Source organism: Xiphias gladius, chromosome 17 (genome assembly GCF_016859285.1).
Source record: "Xiphias gladius isolate SHS-SW01 ecotype Sanya breed wild chromosome 17, ASM1685928v1, whole genome shotgun sequence".
NCBI lineage: Eukaryota > Metazoa > Chordata > Actinopteri > Istiophoriformes > Xiphiidae > Xiphias > Xiphias gladius.
Genome location: NC_053416.1, coordinates 14,213,044 through 14,240,837, shown reverse-complemented (window position 1 = coordinate 14,240,837; position 27,794 = coordinate 14,213,044). Strand labels below are relative to the sequence as shown.

Below are 27,794 nucleotides of genomic sequence, written 5' to 3'. Positions count from 1 at the left end.
GGTCGTGAGATGGTTAATGCGGTACAAAAGAAGAAAAAACACACTTATGCTACACAAATTTGATTTAATTTTCTGGACTTTTCTCAAGTCTTTGCTTTTTTTTGTGAACAGCTGGATAATTCTACCTCTTCTACGTCTACCTGAACAGTTCTCTAAATGAAATGTCTCAGAGGTTTAGTGGGGAAATTTCTCTTTGGTGGAACTGCTAACAACTCATGGTTGAAATTTGACAAGGAGATCCAACACTGCTTTTTTGTGCATATTTGTGTGTATATATATATACATATATATATATATATATATATTTTATATATATATACCCTTTTTTTTTTTTAAAGGGTACTCAGTTTTAACTAGGAAGCTAGCTAGTTATTTTGGCTTTGTGAAGCTGAGCGTGACATATAACAACAGCTAAAGGGGAACATTGGTCACATCAATAAGGTTTGTTGTTGAGAGGAGCTTGAGAAAAATGAAATCTCTAACTAAAATACCAAACAGTAACAGCAGTGGATCAGTGTTATTTTGTTTGTGTGTCCAATTCAAACCACACGGAGAATGTAGAAGTGTGCTTCAGGGAGGTCTTGAGCGTGACGGATGTGGCGAAGTGTTGAAAGAGGAAGCACAGTGTGTGCTCTTGTCACTGAAGAATGAAGGCAGCCGGACCACTGAAGGTAACAAGACAAAATTTCGGACACAAAAATCTTGTGATTTACATGTAAAGCATCGTGTTATCTTGTGGTCTGTGATTTTAAAATAGGTTAATAAGACAAGATGTTTGAACAAAATCGGATCCCAAATTCATTAATGTTTTTGTAGACGTTGGAAACTTTTGAACACATTTCCCCCCCAACGTCTACAGACAAAACATATGTTATGTTTGTCATCATAAACACATAAAAAAAAAATCTGTGATGTAATGTCGCTAAGCTAATTTACTTTTACTTATTTTTGAGTAACTTAAATCTTTAATCTACTACTACTTCACTACATTTCACAGGGAAACGTGCTGGGTCTAAAAATGCAAAACATGCTAATTATATGCTTTCATTGAAACAAAAAACGAGTGATATTTGTTTTTGTAAGAATAATCTTTAAGGATCATTATACTGATCCAGAAAGGTGTCCATAAATTACAGAGTAAATATTTTGAAGGTACAGGATATCAATAAAAAAATTTGTGAACCTACTGGTCTGCAAGGATAGAAATGGAGGAAAAAATGGAATGCAAAATTTGCATTTAGGAGGGAACAGAAATAATTGATTATTTATAGAATACAAACAGTGGACCAACAGGAAGTGTCAGACAAAACTAATAAAGTTGTTATAGTATAATTAATTTAAAAATTACAATATATAAAATGGAACAGGTACAGTGAGGAAAGAAAAAGAAACTCAAGAAAAATTACACTGTGAAACTTGGAAATATGGGGTGTTAAATAACTGGAATAAAATAGGGTGTATGGGGAAAGTGTGTTTTAAGAATCATAACAGTTCAATGAAGGCTACGTCAAAACCTGGTGCATGGCTGGACCTCCCTTTATCTGTTGCTCTCCTACTCTCCGTGCTCACATATACCGTAATTTAATGGAGCAGAATTCCCGATAAAGCTGTTCTCATTTACATGTTTCTCTGTGTCAGTTGTCAGACAGTGGAACGAGTATAAACCAGTGAGACGCAGCCCGTTAAGGGCACATGTTAACCAGCAGTCAATTCCAAACCGTTCCCAACCTGCGTCTCTGCACTGCTAAAATTCAGATTTTATACTCGTGACGTCGTACGCTTATTTGCTTTCTTGCAGACAGAGCAAGCAGGAGGAAAGAGAACCTAAACCAAAACCTCAGAGCTTCAAAACTACGACGTTAAAGTCCAGACCTGAATCCAAACCAGAATGTCTGGCAGGACGTGAAAACTGTTGCTCGCAAAACATTGTTTAAGAAGCAAAGTTCATGTCAATGGTGATGGTCTGAAAACTTTCACTGTTTATCTGATAATGCATAAGACTACAAAGTTGTAAATCGTGCAGCTTGTGGCAGAACTAGTCATCAGATAACAGACAATCTACGCAATAGCAGATAAACAGCTTGGATTTAATAGTTTTATTTTGATTTGGGATGGAGATACACTTCACAACTAAGACGTCACTTAAATATATGCTGAAAGTGGGGCTGCTCTTAACAATTATTTTCATGATCTGTTATTTGTGAACAACTCATTCATGGTTTGGTTTAAAAAAATGGCGGAAAATTGTAGAAAAAAAAAAAAAAAGGCAATGTAAAGTTCTGAAAATGTCTTCAAATGTCTTGTTTTATCTGACCAACAATCCAAAACCCACAGACATTCAAATTACGATGATATAAAAACAAGGAAAAACCAGAGAATTTATTTAAACAGATGATTTTCTGTCTCAGCTGTCTTTGTTGTAGCGCAAGTTAAAAATGTTAGCAGTACAGTTTAAGGTTACATTTTGTCTATTTATGTGCAAGCTATTAATACAATAGTTCAAATGATGTCATTCAAGAAATCAAAATTGTGATTTGTGGACACAGTGTATTAGTTTGAGTGTATCATTTATTAATCTGTATGCAGAAATTAGTCTGCTTTTGTATGTTTGTTCTTTCTCCATGATACCTGTCAGCCTCTGTGCTCATTAAACTTGGCAAAGCTGGTCCAACCACATACTGTAGAGTCAGGGATGAAACGTCTGCCACATGAACCTCCACTTACTGATTCAATCAATTATTGTGCTTTTGTATTTGGATTTCATTTTTGTATTTTTGTATTTTTGTCTGTTTATTTAAATCCCCACGAGCTACTGGGACAACAACAGCACAGTAGCTACGCTTCCAGGGGTCCATTTTTACAACCCTTAAATGACAATTCATATAACATACCATCGATAATCATAATAAGACCCAACAATACTGAGACAATAAAATCCCAAAGTAACAGAAAAACCTATATAATACAAGAAATACTGTAACTCTACATAATACTATCAGCTGTTACAGAATAGAAATAATCATTAAAGCAAACTTACTTTCACTAACCACAAATTAAGCAGGATGGAAAGATCTCTGCACCAACTTCACATATTTTAGGAGCAAAACCAGCTCTATGTTAAACTACTACATTTCAATTTTACGTAAATTCAATGTTAGCACTTCATGAAGGTAGGTTTTTACTACTTTCTGCTGTCAAAAAAAAAACCTATGCAAAGAGTGCCATGACAACATTGCTCAACAATATACTGATTCTTGGATTAAAGTGGTTCTACAGTACACGGGGGCAGTTGTGACTGTAAACAATAAATACATTTCTTTACTTGAGTTCTACTGTAATTCACTAAATTATAAAAGTGTCAACACATTATTCCAAGTAATGCTAACAGTTTACCGTGAGTCCCCCTGTTTAGCCTTCATAAAGTTCATATTTATAAACCTTTAATAAATGGTTTATAACAGACTCTATAATGTCGTTTTAGGCAGATATCAGATATAAGTAAAGACTATACAGTAAAACACAGTTGTAATAATATAAAACATGTAAATATGTCTTCATAGTAGAAGTAGGAATTGTACATTATCAAACACTTAAAATGTCCTTATAGCTTTATACAACTACTTTACAGTGTGTTAGTATAAACCGTTTATTAAATGTTCGCATAACGTTTATAATGTTTATAATGTTTGCTATTTTACTGGGGTAATTTGCTGCTTATTCTGGGTAAACCAAGCCTCTTCAAAGTAGCTTTCTGACCAAGCAGCTACTTGCAAAAGAAACTACACTGAAGAAACGCAGTGGTTGATAAAGTGTCCTCCGTGTCAACGGCAGTGTGACTTTAGAAACAAAGATCTTAAGCTGTTAAGATGATGTGAAAGTTGTGTGTAGGTGTGTGTCTTTATATAACTCAACCAAAAGCTAAACCAGACTTAATTACAGACCAGTCAGTGTAACATACCTTTTGTGAAACCAGCCCCAGATATGGGTAGAAATAATGAGTGTAAGGCTGTGTTAAAGTTAAGGATATCACAATGTCACAGTAGTCTTGCTTTGGGAACTGTGATGCCTCTTAAATGCCAGCGCGTGTGGGTAGGTGTAAGCCCCATATGCGACCTACAAACTGCGTTTCAGTTTTTGTTTCGGCCAACCACATCCTGTGAATCACTCCGCCTTGTTGATAGGAAAACAGCAGCTACTTCAACCGTGGCAGAGCGAGGGAGGGAGCGGATCGTTGACCAGCATCGTCTGCATCAGTATAACCTCCACAACCTCCACCCTTAAAGACTAACAAATAACTTTCAACATTTGAGCTGGTCGGTAGTTACTGAGCTCCGTTAGTCCACTCGGAGAGTTGCTCTGGCTTCCTGTAATAGCTGGTCATTTGTGTGTCTTTTGTGTGTCTCTCAGGTATGATTGGAAACCCCAGTCTGGTGGCTGCAGTCCTGGCCGTTGTGTCAGTGGTGTCACTGAGTCTCCTGTCTCTTCTCTGCTTGCGGTGCAAAAACAAATCCAGTAAGTGCGTGTGGTGGAGAAGAACGACGACCTCTGAGTCGCATGTTGAACTTGAACCGAATATGAGGCTCCCACCAACAACCGTCTAATATAGCACGGCCGGCATTTTTGGTACACGTTGGTGTCTGAGCGGTGACCTGAGCTGAGTCCACCCAGGTCTCAACAAGCAATGAAATTCGACTATAGAAAGGGACGAGATTCGGTGTATCCTAGAAATGGTATTAGCACAAGGACTTTCGGACAGTCTTGCCTCAAAGGCAGTCGTGTTGTTGCGTTCTGTTGTACACACGAGAACAGAAGGAAGTAGCTGTGTGAAGAATGAAAAAAGACTGCTTACTTTTACACCTCCACAAACCTGGCGAGTCGCCGCATCGAAAATTTGCAGAAATTGTTGGACGCAGCCCTTTCATTATGATGTTGTAAAGATTCGGGGGCAGGGGGTTTCAGACGCAAGTCGGGTTTCCGCACAAATTTTCACAAAATTTATGGAAATTCAGCAAAAGAAAACGCAGGTTAATGCCGGGTTCAATCCACTGCTGTTTTGGGAATATCATGAGCTGGTGGTGCTGAGCCTCCAGTCAGGTGCCATTAAATCCCCGCAGAAGAAGAGGGCGTATTTAAAAAAACAAAAACAACAATTAAAATGCCAGCAGTTAAACCTCAAATGGATTTGAGGTTTTGTATGCAGCCGAGTTCAAACTGTCTAATGCTGAGTTAAAAGTGTCAGACTCTATGGTTTCAATGCTTTTTATTTCTTGCAGAGGTCATACATGAGGAACATCAGACATATGCCCTGCAGACATTGTGAGTTTTGAACATCTGGTCCACACTCTCAAGCCGTGTTGGCAGATAGCTGCGACCATTGTCTCTGTGGTTTATGATAACATGGTACTCGCCAGTTTCATTGCTGAGATCTGTGACATTACTTGTAAGCAGCCGAGAAACAGGAGCAGTCAGACGCCCGGGTTGGCCTAACATATTCCTAAGAAAAAAATGAAGGCAATCTGTAGAATCATTACCCTAACTGTCTGTTGTAAACATCTCACAGTTTAAAATGCACGTCAACACTGTTGTAAATCTGTAGTAATGTTTTGTTTTGTTTTTCTCTCCGTTCTGTTGAAATTTATAATTATTTCATAACATTTTGACACTAAAATGCTATCTTGACAGCCAGCGCGGGGGAAGTATTTTTGCTGTGACGCAATCAAAAACAGGTAAAGTAAACCACAACCTCAGATACTGTATCTGCTGACAACAATTAAGAATTTCACACCTGGATTTCTGTTTATTATTCACTTTTAATTAGAATATTTAACTAACATTGACCCCTTTTTTTTTTTCCAGTCACCAGAGCCAATCAGATATTTTCAGCCACAGTGTACGTATATTACCAAAAACCATCCGCTAACCTCATCTCTGTGTAAATGTATTGCAGTGTATTTGCTTGAAGGGACTGAAGTATCATCTTGAGCTAAACTATAAGCTCAACACCTCACTAGGGCTGTCTCAGTAGTAAACGCAGACATTGAGGAGGTGAAGCGTTTCCCTAAATGCATTTGTCATGTCATGCTTTCCTTCCAAACAAGATGTGAGAAGATCGTTATCGCGCAGCACAGACCTGGAGTCAGGATCTGATTAGTTTAGCTTAGAATAAAGACTGGAAGCAGAGGAAACAGCTGGCCTGTCTCCGTCCAAAGTCCAAAATATACCTACCAACACTTCTAAAGCGGACTAATTAACATTTTATACCGTGTTTGTTTAATCCAACCATATACAGAATTGTAAAAATGACTTCATTGGGATTTATGTGTTGGAACTACTTCTTGAGAAACAAAAGTGTACCCATCCACCCAGCACTACTGTGCAGCAAGTTCCAGGCAACCCTGTCTCCTACAAAGTATGTTAATATACAACTGACATGCAACAAGTAAGTTCTGAAGAAGATGTAACTACCAGCGGCTTACGTTTTCTATTAACATATTGAGGATGCAGGATGATGTTTTTGATTTACGTATTTGGCAAATCGCAAATATGTTGATGTTGGACACATCAGTAAAATCTTCACACACAACGTATTTAATTTGTTTTCCGTCAAAACATCCGATCTTAGAACACAATATCAACAACAACAACAACATTATTAAACTTTTTATGGTTAAGTTTAGGCACTCACGGCACTTGGTTAAGTGTCGGGAAAACTCATTGTCTGGGTTTAATACAGAAAAAGTCACCAGTGACTTGTTTATTTCCATTCAACTGAAACGGCAGTCTTTCCCTAACGTTAAGCAAAGCGCTTTTGCTGTTGTGAACTTTGCTCCAGCTACAGTGTGGGTTGCCAGATACTGTAGATGAGCACAAGTTTTGGGTTTAGTCCCTGAACAGGCAGGATGCTGCCAAACAAGATAAGCTGCATGCAGTCACTGTGCCTGGCTGTTGGTCATCAAGAGATAGTTCCAGCATGTAAATCCCCCTAAATCCACACTCTGATGCTTTTACGGTATGTGCTTTTGTGTAATTACCGAGCTATGGAGGTGTTTTTGGTCAGAGCCAGGCTAGCTGTTGAGACTGATAATGATCCTTTTATGTTAATCACGGAATAAGAAAAAAACAAAAAAAAAAAAACAAATAAGCAAATTTTCCAATATTGTTATTGTTGCTATGTTGTTAATTTTAATGCGATGCTGTTTTCATTCTTAGCAGAACATGTTACTGAGAACCAGTTTCTCAGTGGGGGGGGGTCAAAATATGACAAATTGTCCAAAAATAAATTCAAAGGTTTTGACCTTACAGTCTACAGAAAACTACAAATTCATATGTTTTTCAGTGAAACTCCAGAGGAATCATCACAAGGTAAGTGGGTCTTGTTTTTACAAGCTTTTAGTTTAAAAACAAATAAAGATTTCAACACTTCAACCAGCAGTGGCTCTTGTTCTACTTGAATCTGAGGCGAGCTGGTCTATCAAAAGAGGTTTATACTTAACCACCATGTATTACAGATGAACCTGATGAACAGGCTGACTATGAAAATGTACAACTACTTGGTAAATTTACATATATTACACACAATATAAAACATTGCATTACATTCATGTTTAAGTATTTGAATCGTATAACTGCATTATCGCTGTGTCCTTGACCTAAACAGGTATAACTTATATTGCTGCACCTCCAACAGGAAGTCCGGAACATACTTATGTGTAAGTATTTCAGCTTTTTCTCATTCACTTTCTCAAAATACAAAAATAGAGAAAAAGCAATGTATACTTAACAGAAACTTAGATGTTAGCTTGTACTTTTTAAAAAATATTTTCTTCTAAATAACCATCACCTAAACTAAATGATTTTCTTAACGCTCATACTGAAACTGATTAACTCTGTGGAGTCAGTATGAACCATTGAACCAACATTTCTAGCAACCTCTTGAACTTGAGAATTTATGATGTTCTTGATGTGTCTAATAAATGATGTGCCAAATAATGTCTGTATCTATTTACATATAGATAAGTAGGGTCAAAAATGTCATAATTCTGTATCGTTTTATAGAGCTCCACTCCCAAGTGCAGTATATGAAAATGAGATGACCAAAAATACTACAACTGGTGAGCATTTTTTTTTTTTTTTACATATACTTCCTCTTCTTTACCCTTAAAAATTGAAAATATGTTTTTCACCACTTTTTCCAATCTGGATATTTGTGTAATTACTTTTAACATTCATTACATGCATATGTTGTGTTTGTCCAGATGCTGATCAGATGCTGGGTGTCTATGAAAACTTTATCAAATCATTGCCGATAAAAGATGGTATGTCCAGCCACTGCATCACAATATCTATTGAACAGTGGATCACATGTTAAGTTGTAGGATTGTGAAAGAGGGTTGACAAAATACCAGATGTTAAAGCTAGACTCATTCAAACTGCTGTCTCATCAAACAGATGAGGATGACTATGAGAACTCTGAATTCCTGGAACGAGCTGTGCAGGAACAAGATGGTGAGTGTCATAAACAGAAGTAGTTTCTTAATGACAGGCACAAAAAGTATAGTCTATGGTGTCTTTTGCTTTTTTCTAATGCAGTCCTACACTATAATTGAAGAATGACAAACTGTTCTACTCGAGCAGAAGAATTTTTGTTGCCTACCTGAGAAAAAGTGAACCTACAGACTGAATTATTCCAAGCTGAGCTTTAACGTTTAGTCGATTTATTGACTGGTCCATCAACAGGAAATTAATCTGTGACTATTGTCTATCTTTTAAGTAAAGATGCCAAAGGTTCTTTGGTTGCAGCCTCTTATATGTGAAGATTTTTGTATCATTGTAAATTTTATAAAGCACATGATTGTTTGACTGTTTGACGAGAAATAATGTGCAAGATCAGTGGATACAGAAAATAATTGTTAGCTGCAGCCCTAAACGCAAGTCAAAGAAAAAAAAACAAAAATTTAGGGAATAAGGAGTCACAATTTTAAAAAGGAAGTAGAAATGAATTATAGTGAAAGTATTTTTTCTATTTTTATTCAGAATTTAAGAAGTTTAAGTATTAATTAATTACTGAGTACAGTGTTCATCACTATGGGGTGACAAAAGATGCACTGTGGAAAAAATTGTGAAACAATATTCATATATACTTTAAAGTAGTTGTGTTAAAGTTTATTTTAACTCTACAGCCTAGTTACAAATACTTCAGGTGTTATTAGGTTAAGATTAACTAAAACTTTAGGACAATTACATGTAAGAAGTTTCTAATGTTGTCAAAAAGGAAACTAGAAAACTTTGGAGAAAAAAAAAAAGGGGGAGTATTCTAAAGACAACAGGGAACAGTTATGGTTTATGTTCATAAATTTATAAATCCGAATGTGATTAAGAACTCAGATGACCTCTGTGGTCCTTTCAAATCACAAGAAGACCCCAAATATTACTGGTCCCCTGCTAAAAGAGCAAAGGAGATTACTGTCTGTGATACCACTGTGATCACTGCTGACAATTTTATAGTCAGGGTTTACGCAGTGTTCACCGAGATAAGTTTGAGACTTTTTAAAACCTAGAAATTATATCACACTTTTTCCAGTGCTTCAAGCAGCATAAAACAAAAATCCGTGAAGATTTTTTAAATTGAATTAAAGCAAGTTGGACCCAAATAAGTGGATGAAAATGAATGAATGGATTAACCAATCGAGAAGAAATGTATTCATTTGGATTCATTTAAGTTTTGTTAAATCCTGCCTCCTTAGCCACTATAGGTTGCAGCAGTGGTAGTGTTTGCTACAGGTCTGATGTTACTGAAACTCCACAAAAAAGGATTAAACAGCCTCCCGTGGCACAATCAATCCCACTTTCAGTTTTTAAGTCTGTAATACTGCAGTCCGCAATTGGGTATAAAAAGATTTCTATGACATTGACATTAGTCACTGTGGCAGGAAAGAGAAAATATTTAAGACTTGTAAAATAATATTTTTTTTAATACCCTGTAAGGTTATTTTGGTTTGTTTTTTTTGAAGAAACTAAACTCTACTTTTCAAGACTTCTCTAGAACATGACACAGATACCCTGATTGGTTAAAAAAAATATTTTTAAATCTACCAGTGTTACAGCTGACTCATACAAAATGTAAAAAGCATTTAGTTTAGCAGAAAACCTTTTACAAATTGGGCACTAGACATTCTGTTTAGGAGGCTGCTGTTGTGCCAACTTATTACAGTGAATGTGAACTTGGTCAGTCTCCCCAGGCTGAAATATTAACTGTTCCTCCACCCTTTTTTTTGTAACAGATGAGCCAGATTATGTGAATCAAAACCCCTGATGCGGCCCACCAGAAAATATCCGTGAAAAGATGCAAACATCTTGTACTGTCTGTTGTGTATAACTAAGTACAAGTTGTTTTTTTTGTGTGTGCTATGTGTGATGTGCAAATTATGTGGACAGCTGTGTGAATAAATACTCATGAACTTCGATTGTATTTCATCTGTGAAAACTGGGGCTGCCATGTAGTGGTAAAAAAAAAAAAATCCACTTTAATATACAGTATATAACAGAAACTTCCTATAAAGAGATGTCCAATGTTGTTATATATCTCCTTGGTGTTCTTTAACCTTTGCTTTGATACATGTGATTTTGGGGTCTGAACACTCAAAAACGTCGAAGAATTTGTTGTGATCTTTTGAGTTTTTAGGATGAAGTTAACCTGGGACTCTCTCAAAAGTAATTATTGTGCAAAGAAGCAACGATTTAATCCTCAAAATCAACACTGCATTTAAATTTTTTTTTTAAAAGTGACCAAACATACCACAGGGTGATATCAGACTGGCATCAGTCTGTAGTCGGATATGCTTATTTTTCTGTCTATATACACTTCTGATACTTAAAGTCAACTTTAAGTATCAGAAGTGGTAGCACTTTAACACTCCTATTCAGCATTTATAAGCAGTATATGATTTATAAAAGACTATAATGCAGTTGTGAACAGATATAAGTGTTTATTAATTTATTTGTTAAGAACTATAACTCCTCCTGTGGACACCCATAAGTGGTGGCTGGTGTATAGACAGATAATGAATGAAAATATAGTAAAAAACAAACAAACAAATAAAGCGTAAAAATCTAAAAAAAAAAAAAGGTTTAACAGATAAGTTATAATTGTTGACAAATCCTGTGCATTGTGTTATAAACCATTTATTAAATATTTATATGCTGATTACAAATTACATACAGTGGATTTAAGTGTTACCTCAAAAGGTTTAATACTCATTATGTATAATGTGAATTGGGCAAAACATCATCTCTAGTGTTACTGGTGAGCTGACTTGATTTTTTTTATTAACTCACCACCATCAAAATATGCTTTTAAAAGTTATTTATCATTGTATTATCCAAAAAATATAGGCACGACTAGGCAATTAAGCTACAGCAGCTGTCTGATTGCGAGCAGGTCTTAGTGACTAAGGAGTCAACTGAACTGCCTGTAACTTCTCTTCTTGACTACGGCCCCGGTTCTGGGTGTAGTAGTGAGGGGAATAGTGGATCTACGTAAGTATCCGTGAAAGTCAGGAGTGAACAAGAAAACAATCAGAAGGAAAGCAACTTCATAGCAGTGTTTCAGAATGCTATAATCTGTAAAAATGGCTGGCTAGCTAATGTGATGAGCAGCTTGCTCATAAACAAAGCAGCATTGTTGTTGGTTTGAGAAGCAGCCACAGAGGGTGAATCAGCTGCAGGTCAAAACCAACTCAGCTCAGAAAGTGGCTACTAAAGGTCATATCGAGCAGTCGTTTGCAGCATTTTACACTGAAAGAAAATTTGCAACACTTACATCACCTAGTCTATTTTATTGAACATGTCTACTTGTTGATTCAGATATTTGTAGAGGCCATGGATGTATTAACAGCAGAGGGGGCTGCATATAGGTACGGGATCCAGACTTATGTGCTATGCCACTGCCCTGAGGCAGTATTAGGTTAAGTGTGGGTTAAGTATACTGTGTTGGTATTTTTTAAAAGTTGGACACACTTGAATACTACCTGGTGGTGCTCCAGTGCGCACTTAAATGCTCCAGACCAATCAACCCCACCCAAGGAATTTTCATCACTAGCTGGTGGATGGCTGTCTTGCAAGCAATCACACATCACAGAACAAGCGTCACTGTGACACCATTACATCATTAGTAGTCCTACCCGTGGCTGCAAAGCCCTTCGGAATGAGGAAACAGTCACAGAAAAGTTTTACACAGAGATGGTTTTATTAACCTGAACAGATCGGCTGAGATCACACATCTCACCACATCTCAGTCTGACGCTGCTCATAAACCAACAGCCAGAGACAGATGACCAGAGCCGACGCTGTTGAGGGTGGTGTTGTGACCTTCAAGGGCGGGTACGGAAAAGTGACCAATACACACATTCACTCGCACACGATCCAGTGTTCAAATTCCTCAGGGGTGAGCTCTGACGACTCCTGATTTTGAAAAGAAACACAGCAGAAATCCTGATGAGTCAGAGAGAAAGCAAGCGGAGAGGTAAAGCAGAACCACTGCACCTGCTATTTAAACCCAGATTCAGGTGAAGGTAACGCTGTGGAGAGTGTTCAGCAGGTCAACAGGAAATATTATCATCACCTGAGCAAAAAACAACTTTCACCTTATCAAGCCATTTAATCTTTTTAAGTATAAACAGATCTTAATTCTCGAAACTTAGCCATCACTGTCAAGTTATGATTCCTGTCTCCAGCAGTTTGCCTTGAAGAGTTTCATCAGCATGTTACAATAAAGCAGAAGTCTCTGCTTGTTACAGACAGCATCGATACATCTGAGGCAAACGTAATTATTCCCCTGTGAATCACAACTGGCATTACTTTACAAAACAAAGCTGGAATAAAAGATGAAATGGTTGATAAAGCAAGTGCGTTTTTTTTTTTTTTTTTGCAGCTGGGGAGGTTTCAGGAGTAAACAGGAGTCTGGCTGAGTAGCTACCCACCTCTCATTCACTCACTCACACACACCCCACACACATCAATGGGCTGTTGGGAGGTTTAGACACTGCTGAGGGCGTCCACGCCAGGCAGGACTTTACCTGAGGACACAAACAGAGAGAACGCAGTCAGCTTGATCATCATCATCATCATCATCATCATCATCATCATCATCATCGTAGTCAAGCGTCAGTACAACACTGAAAGGATTTAAGGACCAAGTTTTTATTTGTTCTTTATTGTCCTGTGAATGAGCATCGCGTTGTTTTCCTGTCACTCACCCTCCAGCAGCTCCAGGCTGGCACCGCCTCCTGTGCTGACATGGCTGACCTTGTCTTCTGTGTTCCACTTGGCACAGCAGGTGGCAGTGTCGCCCCCACCTGGACACAAAAGAACATACAATATTCATGCATTTTTAAAAGGTCTATTTCAAAATGTTTTAAAAGCTCTACGAGACAGCAGTGTTGATAAGCTTAGGTTACATTTATTTTAAAAGCTGGGAAAAAATACAGGCATTTTGTATAATGTTGACAATACTAAAATCTGCTAATGTATCACAGGTGAAATGACCCAAAAAAAAGATCCTTCGTTAATTCAAAACGTAAGGGTGAATAAAAAAACAGACCCAAAAGAATACACAATGAAGCAAATCAAACAAAATGATAAAAAGGAAAAAAGAAAAAAGGAGAAAAAAAAAAACAGTAACATAATAAAATCAAAAGAATCCACACTTCTTTCTAACTCCACACCCCCAGATTTTTTTCCATTTTCAAACGTGTAGTCTTTAAATAAACAAACGAAAAAGACAAATACAAAAGCTTCCATCCCTTCTTGTCTTTCTTACCGATGATTGAGATGCAACCCGCCTTGGTCACCTCGACCACTTTGTCCATCAGGTTCTTCGTCCCTTTGGCAAAGTTGTCCCACTCAAACACACCAACTGGGCCGTTCCACACAATCTGCTTGGCCCTGCCCACCGCCTCCAAATTGGCCTTAGAGCTCTCTGGTCCACAGTCCAAACCCTGTGGAGGAGAGAAGTAGATTATTATAAAAAAACAAAAGAAGAAAAAAACTGTGTAAAGAAAACTCCAAATCAAATCGATTTGGACTTGAATTTTATGCTGATAAATATAAGTCTCTTTTTCTCACCATCCAGCCGGCGGGGATTCCAGCGGCGACAGTGGCGGTGCCGGTGGTTGCTTTCTCATCAAACTTGTCAGCAGTGACGAAGTCGACAGGCAGTGTGATCTTGACGCCGTTCTTCTTGGCTTTGGCCATCAGGTCATTGACAATGCCAGCCCCCTCCTCGTCGTAGAGTGAGTTACCGATCTGACAAAGGCAAGAAGAAGGTAGGAAATTAAGGGAAAAATGAGATACGCACCGCAGACTTATGTCGAGCAGCCCAGCTGGTTAGTCATATGCTGACATATGAAACACAACAGACAACATATTAAAAGGTCAGCCCTGATTGTTATATCTCGTTTATCTAGAAGCCACAGTTGAGAACTGGTATTCCCCAGTTCCCCCTGGACAATGAGGTCAGTGGATTGAAAAATATCCAGGAGGAGCTCTGTGATTTGGGTGAAGTGGAAAGTGAGTCCTATTTTCTATATTACTGTAAAAATGATGATGATTTAAGAGAAGTTTACTTTAGATAACTATGTTTCAAAAACCAGGATAAAAGGCAAGATGGGCTTTAATTTTTCCAGCACTACATAGTAAATGTTTTGGTCAGTGATTTATGAATTTTGTAGTAGACAATGAAGGTCTATAGATTTTTTTTAATTGGTTCTATATTGTTCTACTATTTTATTAGTTGAAAATGTATGCACAGCAATCTGGTTATAAGAATTGATGGTATCTGGAAAAACCCATGCAAGCAATGATAAAAATGTAATTAATTCATACGAGAGAAAGATTGCTATAGCAGTAGTGTAGTAAGTAGCAAGTTTGTGGAGATGAAAACTTTGTCTCTGCAAACAACCTGACAAAGTGATGAGTGCTGATAACGCAGGTGTATTTCAAATAAAACCCTTGAGCGCAACCTCATATTTTATCACATTCTGTTGATCAACATTAAATAATCCTTCATTACAATTACTCAGCTTCCTCCTCAACAGTCTCAGTAAATGCTCTGTATTTTATTTGGTGCATATAATTCATGACTTTTTTGTAATCCCTCGTTAAATTTCATAATCACAGAATATCCCTCTGCACATAATATCATGTGATTCTACTTTGTAGATAATAAATATACTCATACACCAGGCTGTGATTCACAAGTTTCTTTCTATAGTGATTAATTGATCATTTATCATAAAATCTAAATGTTCCTAAGCCGCAAATAACCTTCCCAACCCGACTGCGAATTGCCTGTATTGGAAAAAATCAAGCCCAGACAAGAAAACAAATTCTGCTATGTCTGGCCCAATCAGGATCTAGTTTAGCTTGTTACTAGGTAAAAAAAAAAAAAACACTTCAGGGAGCTCTGTGATTGGTGAACCCTCTATAATTTTCTAGAAGGCCTTGCTAATACAATTACATGAAGCTACATTTTGGAATAAAATTAAACCTGACCAATCACATTTCACCTCTAAGAGGGAGTGTTCTTTTATCGATAAAACGGCGACGACTTCCACCAGCTAGAAGTCCTAAGGTCACGTTTCTCCACTGAGAGATAAAAAGGTCCAATAAGAGATTTGTTAGCGCTGCAGCGCAGCAAATCTGGGGTATTGAATGCTGGTGGTGCTCAAACAGACTTGTGAAACGGCTTTGTTTTGTTAGTGTCACAGCAGAGATTGAGACTCATGTTCATAACCAAAATTCGACCTCTGATAAAAACATTTGAAAAGACCAGCTTTTGTTTAAAAGGTCAGTTCACCCAAATGACAAAAGAACATATTTTCTCCCTTCCCTATGGTGGCATCAAGCCATGTAGATAGTTTTGGTTTATTTGTCCATGTTTTGAGATATCAGTCTCTGAGATTTCTTTCTCCTCCCCACAATGGAGGTGAAAGGAATTTAGTTTGTTGTGTTCACAGCACTGAAAAATTATATCCTAAAAATTATTACAGAAAGTTAAGAAGCAGTGGATTATCCTCCTCAAATCTCCATTCTGAGCTTCAGTAAAATTATTCATAGTCTTTTAATCATGCTCTAAGTTTTGGAAACCTGTAGCCCCGTGTTTTTTGTAGACTATAAAGCATGCTGAAGTAGCTCTTAGCAGTTCCTGTTTGCAGTGAACCCATGGATATACAGACAACTAACACTGGATTAATCTGATACTGAAGAAAACTTTAGCATGTGATGCTTCTCAGGCAAATTCTGAATTTATAAAGGACAATGTTTTTTCCTGTGGTCATTAAGTGGTTTTATGGACATTTATTTACGATGGACATTAGAGAAAATGACTCACAGTGAATCTAAAAATGTGTTCATCATGTCTGTGTGTTCTGATTTGAAGGAGTAAAGACTCCAAGAAGAGAGTCACTACTGCAGCATCTGATGACCGTCTTGGTGAGCAGGTCAAATTTAAGACAAATTTAAACTCAATAACTAACTTCCCGTTATTTTTACAAGACCTGTATGCATGCTTCACAATTTGAAAACCCCTGATCCAAAACAACTGATTAATTGTTTCCGGAAAGAGAAGTTGTTAAATTAATTAAATGTAAGTTTTCAGCATTTGAGCATTTTTATTGGGGTGGCAGTCGATACAGGTATCTCAAAACATGGACAAATAAAACAAAACTATGTGTATGGCTTGGTAACACCGCAGGGAAGTGGGAAAATATGTTCTTCTGTAGTTGTGGGTGAACTGACCCTTTAAAACAAAAGGTGGTCTTTTCAAATGTTTCTGTCCATCAAACTTAGGTCATGAACATGATTCTCAGTCTCCGCAGTGAAACTACCAAAACAAAGCCGTTTCACAAGTCTGTTTGAACACCACCAACTTTAAACAGACAGTCTAGTAGCTCGATGAGAGCATGTCAAGTAGTGAGGACAGGGAACTTGTGAAACACCTGAAATGAAATACTAATATAGTCATAAAAGGTTCATTCTAGATACATTTTCACTGTCACGGAACAAAATAATTCAGTGTTAAAATGTGCATTAAGTACTTATAGTTCTTATATTAACCATTGATCAAATGACTGTAACGTGAAAGTGATCATTCATAGCGACGAACCCAAAAAGATTGATCACCTGACTCTGCTGGTCTCTTCAGCTCTACAGACCTTTATAATGCTTTAAACTCTTTGTTTTGGTTTTCCAGCCTTCAGCTTTACTGCTTTGGTGCTTTGGTACAATCTCACCGCTTTCATCTGTGTCATCTTTCATTTTCAGCAGCAGCAACTGTTCTCAGGGAAAAAGCTCTAAAAACCCTCTGTACAATTATTGCAGACTTCCTCACCTCCATCTTGTGGAGGACTTTGAGGAAGGTGAAGGCCATACCGCCGCCGATGATCATCTCATCAACCTTATCCAACATGTTGTTGATCAGCTGGATCTTATCTTTCACCTTCGCTCTAAAACAGACAGAAGAGAGGTGGAACACATCAGTATAGATAAGAAACACAATGTGGAAGAGGTAGACCTCATTAAAGGGTAAAAAACAAGCCAGAGTTAGACTGATATCTACATACAGTACTAAACTGGGTTATAAATTCAATAAAATGTCTGACCTGGGTTTTAACATTTTATTAAAACTAGATAGTTTGTCCTCCTGTGGTGATCTAAATGTTGCTCCTCAAACAAAACTCTTCACACATGTAAAACTAGAACTTAAATAAGGCTGGGTGCAGACCAATGGTAGCCTTGTGTGTGTGTGTGTGTGTGTGTGCATGTGGGGGGGGGGGGGGTTTGACCCCAGACAAATGCATTAATCTGTAACTCAAACTGGACTTCCGGGATTTTTTTATCATGGTTTTACTGGTACCTGAAGCAACACACCCCCACCCCTACAGCGCCTTGCATTTTTAACGCAGAGATGTTTTCCATCTGAACTCCCACTAATTAATTTTTCTAGCTTTTAATTACAGTTTTCTTGGGCTCATCCATTTTGACACATACAATTCCATCAACACTGATGAGAATATCTTGGACCACACAGGCAGAAGTACATACTGCTGCTTCTAACTCACGATTTATCTGTTTCACTGCTGTCTGAACTCTGCAGCCGTTCACTGGCTGATCATTACACTCTAATGGTCGATGTCTTCTGTTTGTGAATGGGAAGAAGGCGATTGGCTGCAATGCTTGACGCTGAGCAGATGTGACAGTTTCACAATGCACTATGACAGTGGACTCTGACACTAAGCCAAATCCCACATGTGGCCAACGGCAGCTCCGTTAAACTGAGTGTCTGTTAAAGCAGCTTCAAACAGTGGTTCCTCTTTATTCATCTAACAAGTTGGGACTAACAATGGAAATGATGACCCAACAAATATAAAACCACCTGCAGCACCACAGAGACACAAAACAACAGGAAGCACTGCTTTGGCAGCACATGGTGTGCTCAGCAGTTTGTGGTGAACTGATTATTCATCTGGCACCATTTGGCTCCTTTTACTGTATTCAACACTTTCACTGTCTGCTGACCTCCTTGTTATCGATTACAGATATATAAACATATTGTAGTTTCTGTTAGTGAACTTGTGTAATATCAGATGAAAAAGGATGATGTTAACTTATTTCCTCAGCTTACATTCCCCAGTTTGGGCAAATACAGTCTGATTACACAAGTCCTGCTTGATGACATACACTGGCCATAGTTTTGTGCCTCTGTATACCTGATATCTTTGTATTTTTAGATGAAGCAAACACTGACATGTGCAGGGAAGTTAAAAATGTTTGAAAAGTTTAGCTGTTCTGCTACTATTCAAAGAGACTTATATGTGCAACTGTAACATAACTTTTAATCAGATCATCAACCAAACAACATTGAAAATGTTCCTGAAATAACAATGCAAGCGAGGAGTTTTAACTCCTGAGTAAAAATAAAGAGCTTTACGCCAAAATTAACTGTATTACCACTCCTCTCTGCCTGCTTGCTATCTGCACACTAAGTGCCGGGCAGTGATAACAGTGTCTTGAAGAAAGCAGTGTGCTGTGACACCACAGATTACATAATGAGCTTATAGTCTCTATTCCTGGATGGTCAGCTGGGTATTTCAAAAAGAGGCTTCAGTGTGATGATATCTAACCAGCAAGAAAGGTAAAGGAAATACGCTGACAAGTAGACTTCTTCTAAAATCAAATGGTACCTGGAGGAGCAGCATCTAGAGGGTAAAAATGAAAGTTCTGCAGGCGTTAAAACGTTCCCGTAACAGTAAATGACCAGAACAAGATTCTGCATAATGTTATGGCTCTTTTCGCTGCTCTGTTATGTTTTTATATGCTGGATCTATTTTTGCCAGACTGGCTTGTGTCTCTGAAGTGTGAAATTCACATGTGAATGTATATAAAAGCCCTTATTTGGTAAAAATTGACTTGACATTAGTTTTTAATGCTCCATTTTATTTGTTACGGACTTTGTCTCAACACATACACAGCAAAAGTAGTTTTTCTTGTTTGAGACAGAGAGAAGAAAAATCCTGCTCTCTGTGATCACCAATATTTTGATTTAATGCAGCTGAATTCACAATCAAGTTGTTCTAATTGATACATTTTTCTCTTTTTTATACATTAGATTTTGGAACTAGAGTGAAATATGATCACAGCTCATAAATAGGTTAATACGTTAACTGAGGTGGTGTGCTGCAGATAAAATTATTATTTCATTATCGCTACATTACCTTGCAATCGTCTTACAAACTGTAAAAGTATTACAAAGCATTGTGCAATTTTTTGGCACCTGATAAGCCTGTCAGTGTATTAATCCCTTACTCCAAATGGGTTTCCTGGATTTTATTTCATGTCTCACGGGTACCTTTGGAATACCCCGCCAGCGATGCAGCCCCTTGCATTGTTTTATCTCAGGGCTGTTTTCAGTCTCATCGCCCGCTAACACGTTCAGACTTGATGAACTGTTGAAACAAACTGTTCTCACCCTCCGAGGATGGCCAGGAAGGGCCTCTGAGGTTTCTCCAGAGCCATGGCAAAGTAGTCGAGCTCCTTCTTCATCAGGAAACCAGCTGCCTTCTGAGGCAGATTCACTCCCACCATGGAGCTGGTAAAGAGGAAGGAGAGGAGCAGTCAATAGAGGAATAGAGGTGAAGGTTGAAGAAAAAGTCAAGTTAAAGCTGATTTTTTCAGATTTTTGATAATGGGTGGACGGATTAACCAATTAAAAATAACCTTCATTTAAAATCAATATATAATATTACATAAGGTGGAGAATTTACAGCCAGTTTTTTTTTACTGAAAACAGACACAAAAACTAATATTAGTGCCTACGAATGGCTAGAAGAAAATATTTAAGACTCTTGTACATAAAACATTTTATTGCCCTTGAAAGCCTTTTTGAAAGACTTTAAGACCTTCAGATATCATTGCAAATGTCCTCCATTAATCCCCACTGTATCCAGACAGCCTGCATCCTGCTCACCTGTGCGCTCTGTGAGCTGTGCCAAAGGCATCGTTAATGTAAACATCTCCCAGTTTGGACAGAGAGGCCCTGAAGGAGTCAGTCTCCCCCTGGGATGCCTTGGTCTGAGGGACAAAAAGACAGGACAGAGTAAGAGATGAAAGAGGAACACAGAAAGAAAGAAAGAAATAAAAAACCTGTATCAGTGGATGCAGTCTGCATTTCTCTTCACGTCTCTATTTCACCCACAGATCCATCACAGATGATCTTTATTTTTTTCTTTTTAAAAGGCTTCCAAGTGTTCATTATTTCTTAACACAATGGAATATTTCATTTTATTTTAACAAGATTGTTGGAGGAAATTCAAGCATTAATATATGTATTAATTTAAATGCCTGAATTTGAGCACTTGTTGCATTGCAATCCTGATGCAATAGTCAAAGCATTTTTTTCCACTTAGTTTTTCTCTCTAATGTCCATATTTAAATGACAGACACTGCTTGCATGACTATTCAGTTAATTATTAATACAACCAAATAGTGCACGACATTGAAAACAGAACACCTGTGACTATACCAGCAGCTTAATGAAAGTTTTGCTTTTATTTGGCTGCAGTGTCTATTAACAAGCTCTTACTATCACTATTCAGTCAGTGCATTGTGGATCAGGTTCCTGCTGCACTTTAACAGGCAAAGGTCGTGACTGTGAGACTGGAGGGCGGAAAAAGGTCAAGAGAACTCTTCAGTGTCGTTCAAATGTCAGACATGAGTGCAGTCAGGGCACAGCCTCCTAAGTTTCCCCCTTCAGTCCACATGACAGATCGTACACTTAAAATCTAGTAACAAGTTACTGCTGTGTTCTTACTTTTTCCCCAAAAGGCATTTCATAGAAGATATCATGCTTGTGTTTGTTGCATACCTACTGCCAAAACAACTTAACAGTGTCTCTTTCATACTTTTATAGTATTATGATATGGAGTTTGGATTCTTCTGCGCCACTCACCGAGGTTTGACTCAACCAGTGAAATGATTTCAGTCTCTGGAGTAGCTCTGTCACTGAAAAATGTTTTAATAATGACATAAAAAAAAATATACAAAAAAGGTCCCTGTGTGATACAGTACAGCAGTACAGTATCAACCAACTCACACAGGCTGCATACCAACCAGGCCTCTAAGGACAGGAAAAGCAACACATCTAGCCAGGACAGCCCACTGACCTTAAGGATAAATGTCAACGGGACAAGGCTGCTGATCCACAGCGGGGTCCTGGGATCAGCATTTATACAAAGTCCTGAACCTGGGTCTGTTTTTATATCAGACCCTCTGCATCTCAGCATAAAGAACGAGATTATGGTCATCACTCAAATGTCAAAGTCCCTTCCTCGTTGCCTCCAGAGGGCATGAAAGCAGAGATGGGCACTTTAGACGGGGTACTGATAAGAAGAAAGAAGACTGGAATAGACAGCGCTGTGATCTGTGGTCTGTGTAACATTCAAACTTCAAATTCAAAAAGCTGACGATGCGACAGACAACACAGGTTGAGCTGAATTCTAGCAGACACTGCAGCACTCCTGACCATGACGTCATGAGACGGTGATGCAGCTCTTTCAGAGGGACACTGCAGCTGAAGTGACTGTGCATTTTCCTCAGGGTGATCCAGCAGTGAGAAACTGAACCCATCCCAGCTTAGCTTCCGACTGTAGTGGGTTTTTTGTTAGTCCAATATGTAATCATTGTATTTTTTTATGTCCGAAATGAGATGTGATTAAACATCAAAAACAACAATAAGTGTGTGCTCAATAAGAATAGGCAGACTGCTGCGAGACTCACCTTGTTTCCGGAGGCGTCCTTGCCCTTTCCTTCCTCGGCAACGTGGAAGCGGAGGTTCTCTAGCAGGATGACGGATCCGGTGGCAGGGTTAGCGCAGGCAGCTTCCACCTCTGCACCCACACAGTCCTTCAGGAAGGTGACATCCCTGAAGAGCCCCAGAAGACCAGTGAGAATGATTTTTGATAGTTTATCTTTTCACAAACCCATTATTTTATGATCTCGACAGACCAAGCTTTGTCCTCTTATGATGATAATCAATAATCATTTTGTGGTCATGAAATAACTGTGCTGTGATCTCAGGAAAACTTTTTTTAATAAATACTTTTTTCGTGACCAATTTTAAGCAAAGATATAAAATCAGATGTCAAAATCAGAACATACCTATAGGGTGGAAACATTTTTACTGGGAGAAATTAGTCTAGCAAGTAGTTTGTCACTGGGAAATCTGCACAAAAATGTCTTCATCTTTTGAGTGGATGGCAACTGAGTACCACTTATTTTGAATGTTCAAGAACATTCCTATCCCAAGTTTCTAATAATTTCTAAGCCTGATATTGTTTTAATGTTTAAATGGTTTTATCCAGTTATGTTAAGGACTTGTTTTAGCTTTTTAGCAATTTTCAATACTATTTATGGTTGGCATTTTTTTCTCTGCACCAAATCAACCACGCCTGAAATCTTTACGATTATAACTTTATTTTCTTCCGGACAAAACATAACATATTCCAGTTATGAATTTATCTCTTGCTTTAAGAAATAAACTGAATGTATTAAGAGGAGGAAAAGAGTAGGAAACCAGTTATTCAGTCCATCAACTCACTTTCCCAGCAGGGTCTTGAGCTCGGCAGCAACGGGCTCCAGGGAGTATTTCTCAGGCACGAAGTTTCCATCAGGACGGCCCAGGTGGCTCATCAGCACGACGGACTTGGCCCCGTGGTCCAGGCAGTGTTGGATGCTGGGAAGGGCCGCCTTGATTCTGAAAATCAACAAGCATAATAGTTCAGCAAAGCCATCCTTCACCCTTTCCTCCTGCCCATTTATTTGAGGAAACTGTGTGCCCTGCAGTACAAATAATACTTTTTTTTATTGTACATCGATCTACTTGTTTAAAGAATATTAAGTTTAGAGAAATGTTGATTTTTTTTTTTGTTTGTGTGTGAAACTTTTTGCTATGACCTTCAGGAACTTACGTTTATTTTTACTGTGAGAACAGAAAAGCTGCTGCAGAAATGAGATGAACTTTACCTCTGGTTGTTTGTGATGTGCTTGTCCTTCATGGGAACGTTGAAGTCAACCCTGAAAGAGAATGAACTTAATTACAAGAAAGAAAAAGACTAATGGGGTGTGTACTGCATTAAGAAAGTTTTTTTTTGACACCACCAGTGAGGCTTTTCCAGTTGACAAAACTTGCAAGTCACTTTCCTACACAACAAATTTGTTTTGTTTGTGCATTTTGTTATGGTAACTGTAAGATTACTGGGCATCAGCACACAATGGTATCAATGAGAACATGCTGCGTACTTTTACACTCCAGTATAAAAACTGCAATGGCTCCCAGTCTGATAAGCCAAATAAACCAAGTAACTGAAAGATTTATAATTGAATTATAGAAGCAGAAGTGGTACTGCTTTCTGAGATCTACTGCTCTGTTTGACTCAACAGCGCTGATCTCAGTTTGTGTGATGACCTTGACAAAATGTCAAATTTTTTTTAAATTAATTAATTAATTAAATTTTATTTATTTATTTAAACAGGTGAGCTCAGGTACATGTCAGGCTACAGTTTCAGTTATGAAAGCTGCTTCTCTCTCAGCAGAGCTTTGTCCCTGTGGTGCTGGTCACATCTGTTCCCCACTGGAGTAATACCACTATATCTATAACAGCCCGACCGATGCTGGATTTTTGAGGCCAATATTGGTATCGATATTTGTGAATTTAAAAAAATTTGATAATGATTTTAAGTATTTTACATGAACAACAAACTTGACACAGACCTCTTATATTTGTTTTTCTTTTATGACCTGTGATAAAGATACATACTAAAGCCTTATTTGGACTGGATTTATTGAATACTACTATTCACCTAGTAGTAAGTACAGCCACAATTACCTACTGTTTTTTGGTGAACTCGCTAGTCCTCCTGTAATCTAAATCCTGACTGGAGCGACTCAACTTGTCTAGTAGACAAACTGTGTAACGGAGACAGTTTCTAAATTACCTCAAACCTAGTTCTGCATTTCTGTATTTTAATTTTTTGTTAATTACGGGCTGAATTATACACTGATATTGATATGTATGCAATAAGCAACAGATATTTATATATATTTTCTGTCCTGGCTGATATATCAGTCTAACTATTACAGATACCTATTATCTATTAACTGCTTTTGGTTAAGGTTTAATTATGGCCTTAATCTAAAGCAATAATATTCCAATTATGTTTTTGTTTTCCTTTGTTTTGTATTTTTTGGGCATCTTTGTTTGAAAGTGGACAGTTGAGAGATGGCAGGAAATGAGGGAGAGACAGATGCAACAAAGGTCTCTGGCCGGGTTTGAATCAGGCCTGTTGAAGTTCATGGTCAGCCCTCAAGCTACGGCAGAGCCTTGTGTGGTTAAATTATGACAAACAATTTCTAGAGGGGTGGTAAACGCGGAAGAACTCGACTAGAAAAACAGCTCTTGTCCACTGCTGCCAGCAGTCAACACAGACATTTTCAGACAGTTCCATTAAGGTGAAAGACTTTTCATTTTCAGTGGCAGCTTTAGCTGCCTAGCGTTGCTCTGCCCACTGAGCTGGTTGCAATTCAAGCCCTAACACGATACATGCTGGGAGCTCATGAGAACGTGCTGCATCCCTCGCACTCCAGTCAGTTATATAACCACCTCCCTCCTCTCTGTCTCAGGGCCTGATGCACTGAGACACATGGCCAGCCTGCGCACACACACACACGAATACACACGAATACACACGAATACACACGAATACACACGAATACACACTGCACCCAATGTCATAATAGCATCAATCCACTGTCTTAGTCGAAAACCCAACAGTCAGCAGTTCAGCGGCTCAAAAGCTCCCATGCACAGACAACGCTCAGCCATCAACCAACTGCTGTAGTTTAATGCTCTTTCATCGTCCCTTCTGTTCCTCGGTACTGTGGACCTGTCTATCACCGAAGGTTTTGTTACACATCGTTTCCACAAACAAACACAGGATTCAGACATTTCTCAGAGGCAGAGCAGCTCTGGAGGCAGAAATAAGTTCAGCGGATGAGTTAAACCTTAATCGAAGAAGCCAAAGAAGTGCAGTTACTGCAGCATAGGGTTAGCTCATGGCAAAGTCCTAAGCTCCTGTCGTTGCACCACCAAGCTGAGCAAACCAAATCGGCCCTGTGACATTTCCACACAGGGTGTCAGTTTCAAGTGCACTTCTGTTACGTTATGTTTCCTTGTTTTCTCTGCATCTTTAACATTAAAAGATTACTTTGGAGCTTAATAGAGCTACAAATATTAGTCACAAAAACATTAATCTGCATTAATCTGATAGAATACAAATGTTACATATTAATCAAAAGACAATGTAGTATCATTTATAACAGAAGACGAATCAGTAACTACTTTCATAATCACAATCATTTCAGTAGTTTCTTTAAGAAAAATTCCCAAACGTTTGCAGGTTCAAATTTCATAAATGTTAAGATTTTACACTTTTTCTGTCATTTGCAAGGCTTCATTTCCAACTGGGCAACTGCCCAGGGGCCCAAAAAAGCCCCAGCTTTACTCCATATCATTTGGGTTTAAATCATTTCAGTTATGATTTCAGTAGAAAATCAACAATGTCAAGTCCTCCGTTCTCCATCTTGTAGCCCTGGACATGATGAGGTACCCTGTTTGTTGCAAAGTTGTGTTTTAGCAAATTGCCTTAATTTTTTTCTGTCTATCAAGTAATTAACAGACTGAAAACCTCAGGCAAGTCAATACTGATCCATTATATAAGTAACTATATAGCTGCAATCTATTATTATTTTCATTATCAATTTCATTATCAATTACTTTATTTAATAAATCAATTGATTGTTCAATGTATAAAATGTCAGAAAACTGTGAAACATGCCTAACTGATTAATCAACTAATGATTTCAGCTCTAGAGTACTGGTTTCTTTCTGGGTGTCTGGGAAAGTAAGGCAATTGACATGTACAGTGGGGGTCAATAGGGGCCCAACAGCTAATTTTGCCCTGGGACCCCTTGGGGGTTAATCCGGCCATGGTCGTACACTATAGTAAAACTGAGTATCTTTAAATTTGGACTATTGACTAATCAAGACAAATGAGGATACCACTTTGGGATGAAGTGTGTTTTTTGCTTTTTGTGACTTTTTTTTTTTTTTGACAAAGTGATTACTCAACTAATCAAGAAAATAATCAACAGATTAATTGATAATGCCAATAATTTTTGGTTGTGGCCCTAATTACAACATGGGATGTTTCCAGATTTCCTCTGCATCTCAACATTAAACAATTACTTTGGAGTTTCTGGTTGCTGCTCAGGTACTTTGAAGCCATCACTTGGGCCAAGATAGACACGGAGTAATTGTCATTACTTTGAAACTTTAATAGACTGAAAGGTTCATATCTGACATATTTATTCAAAAAGGAAAAACCTGAACGACTATTGACAATCTTTAGATTATCAATGCAGCGTGTGAAAACTGTATTAAAGCTTAATGCACCGAGAGAAGCTGGGTTATTGCCGTGATGTTAGTTTAATGAAAGGGGCTGACTCACAGCGCATGCAGTGATGCCGTCGCTAGCATCCACACAGCAACTCATCACTGGCACGTAACATGGATGGGAAACGTGACAACCACCAAGTTCACTTCCTGTCCTCTGTTTCTTGGTCTGAACGGACTCAGACACCGTTAGCCATCACTTGCGTGTCTTCCCATCAGCACGAGGGAATAACTAAACAGCCTGTTACCACAGGAAGGATATGTTTGGGCTCTAAAATGTCAGTTACCCACCGTGAAATAATCCCATTTCCGACTAGCTGCGTCAGTTCGAGACGCTAACAGACGGGCCATAAACGCTCACCTCATAATGACGCGCTTCCCCTTCACGTCCACCTTGTCGAGGGTGAGTTTGTTAGACAGAGACATGTTGCTGGTTTAGCTGGGTCTTTCCTGCACCTTCCTCGCTGGGGATCCTCTGCCTCCTCCGGCTGACGGCTGGTTAGACACCGAATGACAGCTGTGACCTTAGCGCAGCGCGTAGGGACACCGGCGGGGCGGGGCGGGGCGGAGCAGAGCCATCTCCCCCGCAGGTGGTTGGCTAAAGAGGGAGAACAGCCTTGCATTTGATTGGATGCGGTTGCTGTCGGTTATCTGACGTAACATCATGTTCTGATTCACTACTGTTAATCTCATTATAGAAAAAAAAAAAATTTATTTTTTAAAAAAAAATAC

General features: G+C 38.3%; 2 protein-coding genes across 3 annotated transcripts; one reads left to right on the top strand and one right to left on the bottom strand.

Annotated features, from left to right (window-relative positions):
- Positions 1 to 605: 605 nt before the first annotated feature.
- Positions 606 to 10,463, top strand: si:dkey-183i3.6 (LAT2 domain-containing protein). Its single transcript, XM_040149693.1, has 12 exons — positions 606 to 671; positions 4,408 to 4,512; positions 5,274 to 5,316; positions 5,683 to 5,726; positions 5,857 to 5,890; positions 7,337 to 7,362; positions 7,509 to 7,553; positions 7,658 to 7,709; positions 8,056 to 8,111; positions 8,256 to 8,315; positions 8,449 to 8,505; positions 10,281 to 10,463. Exons 2-12 carry the CDS (start codon positions 4,410 to 4,412, stop codon positions 10,310 to 10,312), a joined length of 552 nt encoding a protein of 183 aa, XP_040005627.1. The 5' UTR covers positions 606 to 671; positions 4,408 to 4,409; the 3' UTR covers positions 10,313 to 10,463.
- A 1,762-nt stretch (positions 10,464 to 12,225) lies between these two features.
- Positions 12,226 to 27,621, bottom strand: pgk1 (phosphoglycerate kinase 1). Of its 2 annotated transcripts, XR_005709267.1 has the most exons (12): positions 27,424 to 27,621; positions 23,575 to 23,625; positions 23,150 to 23,305; positions 22,330 to 22,474; positions 20,522 to 20,625; positions 20,024 to 20,143; positions 17,387 to 17,501; positions 14,122 to 14,301; positions 13,817 to 13,994; positions 13,254 to 13,352; positions 12,978 to 13,073; positions 12,226 to 12,459 (listed from the first exon to the last, which is right to left on the bottom strand). XR_005709267.1 is itself a non-coding variant. In XM_040150990.1 (11 exons), exons 1-11 carry the CDS (start codon positions 27,486 to 27,488, stop codon positions 13,033 to 13,035), a joined length of 1,254 nt encoding a protein of 417 aa, XP_040006924.1. In that variant the 5' UTR covers positions 27,489 to 27,621; the 3' UTR covers positions 12,226 to 13,032. The 2 variants fall into 2 exon arrangements, 1 of the variants encoding a protein (XP_040006924.1); XM_040150990.1 differs by having other exon boundaries at positions 12,226 to 13,073.
- Between the last annotated feature and the right edge of the window lie 173 nt (positions 27,622 to 27,794).

What these genes read in the sequence shown, in the direction of transcription:
- si:dkey-183i3.6 (XM_040149693.1), top strand. Translation starts at nt 4,410, where the DNA reads ATGATTGGAAACCCCAGTCTGGTGGCTGCAGTCCTGGCCGTTGTGTCA. An exon ending in ACATATGCCCTGCAGACATT is followed by an intron (nt 5,317 to 5,682) that starts GTGAGTTTTGAA and finishes CTATCTTGACAG; the next exon opens with CCAGCGCGGGGGAAGTATTT. An exon ending in AGTCCGGAACATACTTATGT is followed by an intron (nt 7,710 to 8,055) that starts GTAAGTATTTCA and finishes ATCGTTTTATAG; the next exon opens with AGCTCCACTCCCAAGTGCAG.
- pgk1 (XM_040150990.1), bottom strand. Translation starts at nt 27,488, where the DNA reads ATGTCTCTGTCTAACAAACTCACCCTCGACAAGGTGGACGTGAAGGGG. An exon ending in GGGAAGCGCGTCATTATGAG is followed by an intron (nt 23,626 to 27,423) that starts GTGAGCGTTTAT and finishes ATTCTCTTTCAG; the next exon opens with GGTTGACTTCAACGTTCCCA. An exon ending in AGGACGCCTCCGGAAACAAG is followed by an intron (nt 20,626 to 22,329) that starts GTGAGTCTCGCA and finishes TTTGTCCCTCAG; the next exon opens with ACCAAGGCATCCCAGGGGGA.